Source organism: Bos mutus, chromosome 29 (genome assembly GCF_027580195.1).
Source record: "Bos mutus isolate GX-2022 chromosome 29, NWIPB_WYAK_1.1, whole genome shotgun sequence".
NCBI classification, from domain to species: domain Eukaryota; kingdom Metazoa; phylum Chordata; class Mammalia; order Artiodactyla; family Bovidae; genus Bos; species Bos mutus.
This window is the reverse complement of record NC_091645.1, coordinates 27,852,614-27,866,919: the sequence shown is the minus strand read 5'-3', so window position 1 is coordinate 27,866,919 and position 14,306 is coordinate 27,852,614. Positions and strand designations below refer to the sequence as shown.

Below are 14,306 nucleotides of genomic sequence, written 5' to 3'. Positions count from 1 at the left end.
CTGCCACAGTGACCCACATAGACAAGCTTGGTGGTAGCAATGTTTTCCAACTGGTAAATGGCTCATGACTCCTGGATCAGGGACTTTCAGAATCTGGCAGCGGGTGGGGGGAGGGGGTGGAAGGATTTGGAGACTGTGCCCAACTGGGCTTCTTCAGAAAGCAAAGGATGGAAGAAAACCACAGCCCTGCAGATTAACACTCACCAGTGTCCTATCTGGAAAAAAGCTTCAAGTTTTGTAGACGTGCGTGTGTGTGTGTGTGTGTGTGTGTGCGCGCGCGCGTGTGCACTCAGTCATGTCTGACTCTGCAACTCCATGACTCCTCTGTCCATGGAATTTTCCAGGCAAGAATACTGGAGTGGGTTGCCATTTCCTGCTCTAGGTGATCTTTCCAATCCAGGGATCCAACCTGTGTCCCCTGTATTGGCAGGTGGATTCTTTACCACTGAGCCACCTGGGAAGCCTCTAATTAATTGTGCAACCAAATGCAAGTTCTTTAATTTTTTGCCTCTGGTTTCCTCATCAGATGTACAGGGAGAACAGCATCAACCACATCTAAGTCAAACACAGGTGAATGCAATGTAACTCTCACCCTGGTCCCCAGGTCTCTGCTGTGCTACCCTTAAGACCTCCACCCCTGGGCTCAGCCAAGTCTCTTTTCGCTGCTACATGGATGCAGTGACCCTGGTGACAAATCAGATCTCCTTGGCTTCCCAGATGGTGCCGTGGTAAAGAATCTGCCTGCCAATGCAGGAGGCTCAGGAGACGTACGTTCGACCCCCGGGTGGGGAAGACACCCTAGGGAAGTATTCTTGCCTGGGAAATCCCATGGACATAGGGAAATCCCATGGACAGAGGAGCCTGGCAGGTACAGTCCATAGAGTTGTAAAGAGTCAGGCAGGACTGAGTGACTGAGCACGCGCGCTGGGCCTCAAAGATCCCCGGGGCCCCGCTGAGGCCCCGGCACTGACTGTCCTCCCTTGACAAGCCTGGCCGTGAGGCCCAGGCTGCCCTCAGCCACGAGGAGCCCTCAGGAGCCAGTCGGAGTCAGTGAGGGGTCAAAAGGCACAGCCCCGCTGGCAGCCACCCTTCTCCTCCCCACCCCCACGCCCCTGCGCTGCCCACCACACGGCTTCTGCCCCAAGGGCCGGCACCCGCCCACCTGGGAGGCACCTCCGAGCGCCGCCCTGGACTTTCTCCGGCCTGTGGCCCCCGGTGCTCTTCCTTATCTGCCCCCCACCTGGCATCCTCTCCCTCGGGTGGGGGAAGCTGTGACAGAACAGCAAGCACATCCGGGCCCCGCTGCTGACATCTCCGTCTCCCTGAGATGGAGCCAGGACCACCCCACCCCCATGCGCATCCCACCACGTGCCGGGCCCTGAGCTAGGGACCTGGGGAAACCAACCGTAAGAGAGACCTCTGCCCGCTGGGGCTCGCGGGGCAGCAGGGCGACAGCAGGACCAGTGTGACTGTGCTACAAAAGAGGGCGGCCAGCCCCGCGAGACTCCGGAGCAGAAGCCCAGACCGGCTGCGTGGGGGCAGGGGCAGGAGAGGAATCCGTGAACGGACCTGAGGCTGTCATGCAGGGTGAAGGAAGCCAGAAAGAGAAAAACAAACATCGTCTATCAACCTGTATGTGTAGAAGCTAGAAAAAGGGTATTTGCAAAGGAACACAGACTTAGAGAACAAAAGTATGGATACCAGAGGGGAAGCAGAGGGTGGGATGAATCAGATTTGGATTGATGTGTATACACTACTGATGGCTGTGCTAATTCGCGTCACTCAAGTTCAACTCTTTTGCAACCCCATGCACTGTAGCCCGCCAGGCTCCTCTGTCCATGGGGATTCTCCGGGCAAGAATACTGGAGTGGGTTGCCATGCCCTCCCCCAGGGGATCTTCCAGACACAGGGATCAAACCCAGGTCTCTTGCATCTCCTACACTGGCAAGTGGGTTCTTTACCACCAGTGCTACCTGGGAAGCCCTAAGTATAAAATAGATAACTAAAGAGAACCTACTGTAGAGCACAAGGAACTCTACTCAGTGTTCTGTGGTGACCTAACTGGAAAGGAAATGCAAAAAAGAGAGGATATATATATATATATATATATATATATATATAGCTGACTCACTTTGTCATACAGCAGAAACTGATACAATATTGTAAAGCAACTATACTCCAATAAAATTTTTTTAAAAAAGAAAGAAAGAAAGAATCCTGGAGGTGAGGTCTCAGTATAGTCTTCACAAACTAGCAGGCGGCAGCCAGGTCCACCAGGGCTGGGGCGGGAGCAGGGCCAGAGAGAGGGGAAGTGCGTGTGCTGAAGCGTGGAGGCGTGAATATCACTACCTGTTTGGGGAACTCTGTATGGTTCAGGGTGTAGTTCAGGGTGTCTGGAAGGTGGGGCTGAGCCAAGCATGGCAGGTGAGGGCGCTGGGAAGGAGGAAAGGGACAGGTCACGGAGGGCCCTGGGCAAGATTGGACTGTCTCTTGGGGCGACGGGATGTCACTGAAGTGGGATGGGATTTTCTAGGTCACAGAGTTCTGGGCACCAGCCAGGTAGGGACCCAGGGCTCTGCCCTGCTGGTGAGTTGGGAAAACTCCAGACGGCTTCCTCGCAGAAGGCAGGGCCGGCTTCCTCTGCCTCGTCCATCCTGCCAGCCACTCCCCAGGCACATGGCCACCCCCGGGAAGACCCTTGGTGGTGCCCTGGACTCAGGAATCAGGTGAAACCTGCTCTCATTCCTCACACCTGTGTGTCACTGAAAGTACAGTTTATCACCTCTCTCACAGGGTGATGCATACCTCTTACAGGTTTCTGACACGCAGTCCACACTTAAAAATGACAGCGACGATGATTTCAGGTTTTGAGGAAGGAAAACTGGAGCGGGCGGGAGGTGAGCAGGGTGGGGGTGGGCACCAAGCTGCTCTGAGTAGTGGGGGCTCCAGGCCCTGGATGTGCCTGTAAGGTAGGGGTCTGGAGGCTGGCTAGTCCACTCCTCCCCACCGGCCCAGTATGCAGACCTGGGCTGGAGGCGTCTTTGCAGACGCCTGAGGCTACGAGTGCCCACGGGGGAGCCTGCAAGGGGACAGAGCACAGGTTGGTCTGCTGGGCCCGCCCCTGCACTCCCTTGGGAGTAGATGGAGAGGCTTAGCAGAGGTCCATAGACATGCCGATCGGCCAGATTCCAGCCCTGCCCAGAGGCCTGCTGACCTTTCTCCCAGCTCTGACCCCATCCCTCTGTAGAGAACCTGACACCCAAGAGAGCAGGAGCGTCAGAGGGAGGGAGGCTGTGGGGCAGAAGGTCCTCAGAGTGCTGTGTGACGCCAGGCTGGGCACTGGCCTCCTCTGGGACTCCTTGCCTGGACTCCAGCACGGTGGCAGGAGGAGCCCAGAGGGGCCCGGCTAGCTGGGCAGAGCGTGCTCGGAGCCGGGCCGCTCCTTGGTCCAGTTCACTTTCCGCTTTGACATCTCTTAAAGAAAAAGGCCAAGGTGCCACAGTTCAAAGGGGACTGGGGACATGGGTGGAGTGCAGGGCTGGGCTGAGGCCAGCAACCTCACAGTAGCTCACTGAAGATAGCTGATGGGCTCCTGACGCCTGTGGAAGCCTCAAGTTTCACTTCTGCTCACGAGCCCTTCTTTCAGAACCAAGGGGCCCCAGAAAGGGGGGCAGGGGGAAAACACTCACAGAGCCTGGCCTTACCCAGCTGGCCCCAGGGCAGCTGCAGAGGGGAGGGAAGGCAGCCCAGGGGCTGGGCAGGCTGGACAAGCAAGCCAGGGACCCCGGAACCTGCTCGGCAAGGCCCACAGACTGTTCCAGGCTGGGCGCCTATCCCAGGACCCTCCAAGTCTGTGTTAGTGAGAAATGTCACTTCCGAGAGTCTCACCTCCCCTTGCCCAGCACTGGTTACTGAGTAACCAAGTCAGATAGAGAGGTGGACTGGCTATCTCTTAACTATTAGCTGACAGTCCAACTTACTCTTTCAAATGAGCACGCTAATAGCTTTATGGACCTCGTTAAGACTTTGCACTAGAAACGCTTCTGAGGTAGGGACAAAGAACAATGTCTGTCAAAGCAGTGACCGATAACAAACAAAACCCCAAGGACCTGCTACCACCACCAGCGCAACAATAGAAAATAAGAAAGAGCCCAGGAGAGGGACCTTAGGAGACAGGGGCGGAAGGCCCCTTTCGTCCAGCGTCTACCGGGTCATCCCCCAGTCCTTGCATCCCCCTCCTGGCTTTGCAGCCACACTGCAGACAGTTCCCATTCCCATTTCAGGCCCCAGGTCAAGGGGGACTTGAGCTCCCTCATTGACCCACTCCTATCACTTCCTGCCTCAGCCCAGCCCTTCAACGGAGTCTGGGGCAGCTAGTAGATGGATAGGGCCATTCGGGTTGGCCACGTGAGAGACTGGGCTGGTGGTGACCTTGGCACTTGCCCTGAGGAAATGAACTTGGTGGCCTGTCCTTGGATGTGCCAGTTCTGGGACTCAGCAGATCTGAAAGGGAGAGAGGGCTGGGGATGGTAAGAACCAGGGCAATGGTGACTTTCCATCACTGCGCTTCCTCCCGAGTCCTCCACTACCACTGAGACACAGCCTGGTAGGGAAAGGCCAGGCTGAACAGACCGCACAGGGCAGAGCCCCCGAGCTGGGCTTTCCACTGACAGGAGGGATGGAGACAGGCCATACGGGACGGGCCAGGTCTGTGACGGCCTCTGAGGAACAAAGCCCTCCTGGAGCTGAGCGCAGCCTGACTGACGGATCCTCCAGGTGCTGCCCTTTCCTCCAGCTGGGACTCAGACACTTGCTCAGAGGGATCGAGGGGACTCTGGGCTCGGTCCCAAGGTCCTTCCGGAGAAGGGAATCATTGGCTAGTAGCACAAGCAGCCCAGGACTTTCTAGAAGGAATGAATACATCATCATCTTTTTTAGGAGAGTGGAAACTATAGGCTAGATTGCTAGACTGCTTTGTTTTGAGAAGGAATCTAAGCAGGGGAACCCCGAGTGTTCAGACAGAATGAAAAGACCTGGCTTTCAGCTACAGCATGAGGTGTCGTGTGGGTACCTGGAAAACCTCTGGGAGTGTGTGAGAGCTGGCAGGGTTTGGGAGAAGTGGGCAGGAAGCTGGTCTCTCTTCTGCAGAGAGGCTATGCAAACAGCACCAGGGGAAGGCACTGATGGTGGCAGGGCTGTGGTCCTGCCAGGGCATCAGGATGGGGGCCCTCCTCTGGAGAGTCTCCAGAGGCCTGGCCCCTGGCTCACCCTCTTCTATGCCTCCTTCCAGGCATGAAGGATCCAGGAGGTGAGGCATGAGCCAGAGGCCAAAACGGGAGCAGCAAAACTGTCCACCTCGCCTCTACCCCACATACCAACTCGGGGCTGTGAGATGGGGGGTGGGGTTGTGGGCTTCACTGACTCCACCCTTGGTGTCTGGCCCCAGTTTGGTGTCACTTGGGAACTGCTCAACCCCAACTTCAGTGCTCAAGTGGTACTGCCGACTGGAAGACATAAGGCCTCGGCCATCCATACAAACCATTCCCAAACCCCTGCTGCCTTCTAGATTAGCCGGCGGCTCCTGGGGCAGACTGCCCCACCCAGAGCCAAGGAAGTGCTCATCAGTCTGCTCCCTAAAGGGGAAACAGCAGAGAGGAAGAGGAAGCAGAACAGCTGGGGGAGAAGACAGCAATCATGGGTGGGTGGGGGAGGGGAGCGAGCAGGGTCACATGCTCTCTGGGGATCAGCCTGAAGACGGGGGTGGGGGTGGGGGATGCAGGAGTGGGGACAGGGGACAGGCTCAGCCCTCCAGGTCCTCTGCCAGGATCTCTCATTCCTTCTCAGAGCTGCCTCTCACCATCACAGCTCATCCTTAATGGGTACCAGGAAAATAAGACAAGAGAAAGCTGCTTTGGCAGCATCTGGGACCCCTGGTCTGAAGCTACAGCAGAACAGGGAAAAGTTCGTTAGACCAACAAGAGGCTGGGTCTTAACTTCTGGTCCTGTGACTGCGACCCTGGGCCAGCTGTCTCACCTCTCAGCCTCTGCTTGAGCTTCTTTTAAACAAGACTGTTAACTGTCATCAAGGTGGCCCTGGGGATTAATGCAGAGAACATTTCACCTCTCAGTCTCACTTCGATCTTCCTTTAAATGAGATACTAAGGGACTTTCTGGTGGTCTAGTGGCTAAGACTCTGCACTCTCAATGCAGAGGCCCTGGGTTTGATCCCTGGTCAGGGAACTAGATCCCATAGGCCACAGCTAAGAGTTCACATGCCACAGCTAAAGACCCCGCATGCCCCAACCAAGACTGGGCACAGCCAAATAAATAAATAAGATCGCGAATTCCTATCATAGAGGGGGTGGCAGAGAATAATATGGTTGGATGGCATCATCAACTCAATGGACATGAATTTGAGCAGACTCCAGGGAGAGAGTGAAGGACAGGGAAGCCTGGCGCGCTGCAGTCCACGGGGTTGCAAGGAGCTGGACACGACTGAGGAACTGAACATTACAGGAGATGTCCATAAGTACTGTGAGCTGCAATGGACCTGGCAGCAGGCCCTCAGCAAACTCTGGCAGACAGATCCACTGGTTCCTGCTGCAACTACCACCTGCCTCGCCTTTCCAGCTCCCGTGGGAGGACCAGAATGTGGGGGAGGACTGCCATGAGGGAGTTCGCAACTCCTGCTTTCCTGCCTGTCCGGTGCCTCATCCCGTTCCTGCTCATCCGGCTCCTGCTCCTCCTCCCACGGGCCACAGATCCCAGGAAAATGGGCCCAGCCCCATGTGCAGCAGCCATAGTCATCTCTCTGGCAAGATGCCCACATTGCCATCTGCCCCCAGACAGGCCCACTCAGAGGCTGGCACCGGCTAGAGCAGGCCCAGCACTGGGCGAGGACACAGCAGGGGTCTGACTGGAGTAGGAGGGGGGTACCATCTTCCTGGGCAGAAACTCCTCCGAGTCTCTGCCTTCTGCCGGCACAGCTCATGCCACCTGCCTCTCAGCCTCCTATCCAGAGGCCACGCCTTCAGACCCCCAGGCTCCCGCCAGCAGGTGACCAATGCTGAAGGGACAGGCTGTGACCTCCCTGCCCTGACTGCCACTCCACGGCCTCTGCTCAGAATACCTCCCGATCCAGCAAGTCAAATGCTACCTTTCCTTTCTAATGAAGATGAATCCCACCTCCAGAAACTGACAAGCACCAAGCCATTCCCAAGGACTAAGTGTGCTCCAGACACCAAACTAAGTGCTTTCAATGTCTTCTCATTAATTTCACCAAAGCCCTGGGCTAGAGGTACATTGTTATTTTCATTTCAAAGACAAGAACCTGAAGCCTCAGAAATTTAGTAATCTGTCTCAAGCAAAACGCCTCTGTTTTCTTTTCCCCTCCCACCCTCTAATCAGAAGGAAAAGACCAGGGACTTGGGAGTCCATCTAACCTGGATTCAAATTCAGCTCAATCATTGACTAGCTATGTGGTGCTGGACAAGTTACATAACTTCTCTGTGCCTCATTATATCCTTATAATGGGGAATTAGGCCGGGAAACAAAGATCTTGCAGTGAACCACAAACACAATGCCTGGTACAGAGTGGTAGGAAGAGCAAGTAGAATAATAGTCAATAATTAATGTTTAGTCAGTGCTTACTGTGAGCCTGGCACTCATCTAAGCATTTTACCTGCTTCACCTTGCGACAATCCTTAATCCTTACAACTATGGAATGAGGCAGATGTTACAAATATCCTTGCTGTACAGACAGCAAAGCCGAAGCTCGGGGGGAGCCCACCCGCCAAGATCCCACTCCAGAACGCCTGCTTTCTTCTCTTCTGTTTAAAAGTCCTCCCTGGGAACGTGTGGAAGCAGCCAGTTTGATAATGAGAGGACACGCCCTCCCTCTAGCTTAATCCTTAATTCCGAGAAAGTAGGACTGTGTCTTAATCAACTTTGTAAGCCTGAGAGTTCAAAACAATCATGTGTCTACAGTAAGAACTACAAAGATGTTGGGTATTTGTTAGGAGTCCAAACCTACACACGTCAAGAAAGAAGTGAAGGAACACTTGCCGTGGGCTCTCCATCAGCCACGGGAGGTCAAGAACATTCATGGATCACTTTTGCCCCCAAGAACCCACCTGACTTTTGCTGATGCTGGGGCAGCTGGGGGGTAGTGCTCAGAGAAGTTAACTATACAAAAGGACACAGTGGTGAGCGGATTTCAATTCAGATCTGTCTTAAACCTGGGAGACATGGTTGGATTCACACTTTAAGAAGTGTCTCAGTGACATGTGCAGCTGTAGAAAGTTATGTGTGTTTCTGAGCTCTTCCAAAATGCTGGTGTGGGACAGGCAACTTCCAATAACCCAGTCTCTCTGCCCCTTCATTTCCTCTGAAATACAAGTTCCTTTGGTTAAAAAGTATAGTTAATATATATGAATAAGACTCTACTAGGAACAATAAGTGGCAGAGAGGTACAACTTTGTATATACAGTAATGAGATGTATTTTTGTTTATTAAGAGAAAAAAGAGAAGTAGAATATGATTATTTATATAAGTATCTCAGAAATGGTTTGCTGCATGAGAAATTTCCATAGACTTCTCAGTACCCTCTTGGTCCATGATCTGTCTCTATGGATCAGTATCCTGGTGTGCTTTGCCTAATGATGACAGTATTGTTACCAGTCATGACTTCAGCTAATCTTATCCAAGCTGCAACTTTACTTCTTTATTTTGAGTCTAGCATCTTCTAGGTCAGTGGCTTTCAACTGGGGAGGTACATCAGACTTCCCTACAGAGCTTTATTAAAACATAGATGTTTAGGACTTGCTGGTGTATGTTCATGCACAGTTGTGCCCGACTCTTTGCAACCCCATGGACTGTAGCCAGCCAGGCTCCTCTGTACATGGAATTCTCCAAGCAAGAATATTGGAGTGCGTTGCCATTTGCTCCTCCAGGGGATCTTCCCAACCCAGGGATCAGACCCATGTCTCCTGCATTAGCAGGCAGATTCTTTACCACTGAGTCACTTGGACTTACTAAATCTAAGTTGACATTCTTGGTATTCCATTGGTATATTATGAAAATTATGTCTTAAGACTTCTACATATCTCTAAATACATAAAAATATATATACTGAGATACAAAAAATCTTGAGATATTTTTCCTCTATAAAAATTATCGATTCTTAAAAATTGGATATTGTGTTCACCATCTTCTTTGAAATTAACCTTAAGTATGTTTTTAGACACTGTCTAATATTTTCTGGGTTGGCTTTGTGTGTGTTACATACCTCAGGAACAACCAGACTTCACTGTTAGCTGCATTTTTCTTGTCATGACTTCTCATCAGATCATTCACTTTTGAAAATTATCATTAATAAATTAATCCATACCTTTTCAGATCTCTGACCCTTACAGATAGTTTCTGTTCTATTCTGGATGCTCCCTAAAGGCTCTGCAATCATCTACAAGCCGAAGGTTTTATCTTTAACAACCGAGCACTGTCTCACGAAATCAGTGGACCAGGTACACACTCGTGGGTACAGACTCCTGGTGATATCATTCAGATATCTTTAAGAACATACTTGTGGACTGAGTCAGGACTTCCAAAACTTAGGTAAAAATGCTGACAGGTTTATGAGGTTGCTGACCCAAGATTCAGCAGAACAAGAATTAATCACTTAGAACTGAATGGACTGATGAGGGTAATTGTCACTGACATTCGGAATGCCAGTGACATTATAGCGTTCAGTGTTCTGAATATATAAGAAAGCTCTTTTTTCTTTCTTCTTAATATGCCTGTAACTCATAACAATTTAGGAGATTCTGTTTTTGTAAACTGAAATGAAATGTTGTAAATATTTTATTCTCTCTACCTGACTCCCCAGAATTTAGAAACTTTCATTGTCTCCTTGTTTTTTATAAAATACAGTTATTTGCAAAAGTTCAGTAAGAATCTGTCCTCTTTATTTTATCAGGACGTATTTGAGAACGGGTTTACCAGGTGTCTCTGTCTCCGCAGTAAAGAATCTACCTGCCTATGCAGGAGGCGTGGGTTTGATCTCTGGGTCAGGAGGATCCTCTGGAGAAGGAAATGGTAATCCACTCCAGTGTTCTTGCCTGGGAAATCCCACTGGACGGAAGAGCCTGGGGGACTACAGTGCATGTGCTTGCAAAGAGTCAGACATGACTGAGTGACAGAACAACAACAATTAGAAAACTTGGTTTTGCAACCAAGGTCTTGCCTGGAATATTGTATTTGACAATGATACTCATCTAATCAGATATTGATGCCACTCTTAAGGAATTAAGATTGACAGCCAATGCAAAACCCTCCCAAGAAAACTGGCTTACTGTCTTCCCTTACAGGCAAATCAGGACTTCACTTCCTGGCAGGCCCAGGAACCTTAGGATATTTTGGGGACCTCAAGAAGAGGGGAATTTGTCTATTAATAAATGTATAGGTACATCAGGTAAAACCTAGTGGAGACAATTTCTTGGCTTGGCTTCCTAATCTCAGAACAGTAAATAATAGAAGGCTTTTAAAAGTCCAGTCTCAGAACCCTTATGAAAACTTCCAGCCAAGTGAACTTAACACAGTAAATTATGTATATAGATAATCAGATCAAACCTAACACGACCAACCTTATTTTGTGACCAAAAATAATCATTCTTTGAGACTATTTTTTATCTTAGCAGAGAAAAGTGTAGGAGAGGAAAAAAAAATGTGTGTGTGCTTCTCTGGAAAACTGTGCATTGCCAGGAGGACAGCCCTCCCCTCCAAGTTATCTGATTCATGCCTGTCCCTGACCTTGAATTTCATCAAACAGTAAGTAACAAATGAAGAAGAAGTGAAGAGAAGTCGCTCAGTCGTGTCCGACTCTTTGCGACCCCATGGACTGTAGCCCACCAGGCTCCTCGGTCCATGGGATTTTCCAGGCATGAATACTGGAGTGGGTTGCCATTTCCTTCTCCAGGGGATCTTCCCAACCCAGGGATTGACCCCGGGTCTCCCACATTGTAGGCAGACGCTTTACCGTCCAAGCTACCAGGGAAGCCCAAGTAACAAATAAGTCATATAAAATATGTCCATGAACTGATAGAGTTTCAATAACCTTCTCTCTCAACCAGTTTTGCCTCAATATTCCTGACTTAAATGGGCATCTTCTTTGTATTCTTTTTAAAATTGTGGTAAAACATCTGTAACATAAAATTTAACTATTTTTAAGTGCCCAGTTCAGTGGCATTTTGTACCTTCACATTCTTGTGAAACCCTCACCATTCATCTCCAGAACCTTCTCATCTTCCTAAACTGAAACTCTGTACCCATTAAACAGTAACTCCCCATTCTCCCCTCCCTGGATTTTCTTTTGTGCCAATTATACCATCTTCTGGCACTCTCATCACCAGTGAAATAAAATCTTTTAAACACATGTTCATTTTCATATCCTTACAAGAGTCATCTGACCTTTTTCTGAAAAATACCAAATAAACAAATGAGTGAGGAAGGCTGACAGTGATGAGGAAGGTCCCCAAGGAGGACTGTCACTAATTGGAAAGTGCCTTGGGTGACCATCCTGATTTGCCCAGGACTGAGGGGGTTTGGGGTGAAGGATTTTGTTTTAAAACAAGGCTGGGTCCTACTAAGAGCTTGCACCCTATCTAAAGGGTGATGATAATACTCCTAATGATAAAATTTGAGAATTTAGGCCTGATATTGCTAGATCAGAGGAAGGAGGAGTCTGGCTATTAACGTTAAGTTTTATCATTTGCAAGTGATGGCAACTAACACAAAGTGAAACAGAACGAAAGAAAGACACGGTGCAGACCAAGCAAAGTGTTCCGTTGTGTGGCCTCTGATGAAGAGTGGGTTGAAAACTCTCCAGCCCACCAAGCCTCCTTGTGCAGGAGGAAGTCGCTGGCTGGCTGCCGGGGTGACCAGCCAGTTGAGGAGCAGCTGGCCCTGATCTGAGAGGTGTGCCCTCCCCGGGGGTGTCCCTCAGGGCCTGGAGCCGCTCAAGGCAAGCTCCCAGGACCACTAGGTTCTGGTCTTGGAGCTATCCGAGGGCTAAAAGAGACCAAATGGGACACTCGGCAACTCCAACGGCCACTTTCTCGTAGCAGCAGCTGCCACGCCCTGACCTCGGTTCCCTAGTCTACAAACCGGGGGTCCCCCGGGTGATAAAGGAGGCGCTCTGAATCGGGTCTCTCCCAGTGGGTAGTGTGTGTGCGCGGAGGTGAGGATGCGAAAGGACAAGGCTGAGACGCTCCTGGACAGCGTCCCAGGGAGGGGTTCGGGAGAGGCGGAGTGAGCACGTGCCACCTCACCTCCCCGCCGACCGCCGGCCAGATGCTACCAGAACCCCCCACCCTCACCCCAACAAGCGCCCTGGGACTCCCGGAGTCGGATATCAGTAGCGAGGCCGCGGGGCCCGGCGCTCCCCGTGCCCCCACGCCCCAGCCCCGCTCACTTGCTGTCCCTGGAGAAGGCACGGAGGAACCAGATGCCGGGCGCCAGAGAGGACCGCATCTTGCCCGGCGGTACCCGAAGCAAAGGCGGAGCGGAGCAGGACGCGGAGCTGGGCACGCGTCCCGATCTGACAATCCCCGGGGTTTAAATGCCCCGCCGGCCGGCCCGCCCAGACCCCGCAACCCGTGGCCTTTAGCCCCCGCCCCCTTGCACCTGACCGCCCTCGGGGCCGCCGGGCGCTGTGCTGAGCGCACGCGGCCTGCCCATCTTCTGGTCCGTCCGCTCGCACGCGAATTTCCCGTGCTTCGCCTGGGGCCGTGGACCCGCGGCCCTCCGCGCCTCTGTGGGCTCCTCCTTCAGCCAGAACTTGCCGGCTCACTTCCCTGAGGGAACCGAAAGCTGCGATCACACATGCAGCCGGCTCTGAGCGACCTTCTGTCTGCCCGCAGCGGCTCCTGCCGCGCCTTCCTACCCTGGTTACTAGTGACCCAGACACTGCCGGGGAAACTGAGGCCGGCTGGAGGGCCAGGACTGACACCCCGCGGCCCCCGGACAGGACCGCGATCTGAGTGCGAGCGCCCCCTGGCCCCAAACATACTTCCCAGGTCCCAGCAGGGACTTGCTGTCCCATTCAGATTCCAGCCTGTGCGCTGAGCCAGACAGGACCCTCCGATCCTCCCCGCCACCACTCTACTCCCCACGGGGACAGGGTCGCGGCCATGCAACAGTGGAGGGCCCCTCGGAGGCACAGAATTCTGCACACATCTAGCCTGAAGAGTTCCAGGGCATGTTTCCACCTATAAAAAAGGAGTTATTGTGAGATCGTTGGCTGTGAAACCAAGGGTGAACTATCGCGGAGTGGAGAGGGAAGCGTGGCCTGGAGAATAAAATTGTTATTAGGCGTAAACTAGGAACGTCCCTGTGCAAATAGATTTCAGCTCTAACCCCACCCTGCCCCTGACTCCTAGGAGTGCCCAGGCCCAAAGTTCAAGGTCAGAGACTTGCCGGTAAGGGCTATACCAAACAGGATCGGACCCAGGAGAGTGGGCTTGGCCCCTACCAGTCCCGGAATCAGGCAAAAAGAGGTAAACAGAATTGTAAAACCCTCCCTTAACACCAGGAAGTTTGGGAGCCAGTATCTAGCCGCAGAGATGGAGATGCCAACAAGCAGAGCACAGGAGGTGGGGGACTAGAAATGAAAGGAGAGAGGGAACAGGAAGAAGGAGCTGGCTTGGGTGTGTAAGGTATGGAGCTGAGACACCTGAGGAAGAGCTCAGCTACTAGTAGCTAACTCAGCCCTTAAATTACACCATACACAGTGCCCAGATGTACATTTATTCCATTCATTCTTACAAGTCAGTGAGGCGGGCATGATCCATCTGGGAAGGCTAACCACATATGCTGGTTTGCCTGGGACAACCCCAGGAGACACCTGCTTCCCCAGAATGCATAATGGACAGCTCTGAGGTCAGTAACACCCAAAAGACATTGGGCCTGAGAGAAGGCAGATTAAGGGTGGAAAAGACACTGGAATAATGAGCTGATATCACCAGGAAGACAGCTGCTTGTGTCCCAGGGACTAGAAGGAAGGATAAAGTTGGATATAAAGGAGCCAAGGAAGCAGCTGAGCTCACTTGAGGCTACACAGGAGGAGTACATGGATGTGAGCAAGGGAAGGAAATAACTGAACACCAGGCCTCCAGGGGGCTTCCCAGGTGGCACTAGTGGTAAAGAAACTGCCTCCCAATGCAGGAGACATTGGAGACCTGGGTTTAATCCCTGGGTCGGGAAAATCCCCTGGAGGAGGGCTTGGCAACCCATTCCAGTATTCATGCCTGGAG

The 14,306-nt window shown here is 52.0% G+C and overlaps 1 protein-coding gene across 2 annotated transcripts in view; it reads right to left on the bottom strand.

Annotated features, from left to right (window-relative positions):
- SLC37A2 (solute carrier family 37 member 2) overlaps positions 1–12,639 on the bottom strand; it is a 28,861-nt gene extending 16,222 nt beyond the window's left edge. The window contains exon 1 of one of the 2 annotated variants that reach the window (XM_005894353.3): positions 12,467–12,639. In XM_005894353.3, coding sequence (XP_005894415.2) covers positions 12,467–12,525 — 59 coding nt within the window. In that variant the 5' untranslated portion in view covers positions 12,526–12,639. The remainder of the gene's footprint in view (positions 1–12,466) is intronic. The other variant, XM_070365028.1, reaches the window with a different exon arrangement.
- Between the last annotated feature and the right edge of the window lie 1,667 nt (positions 12,640–14,306).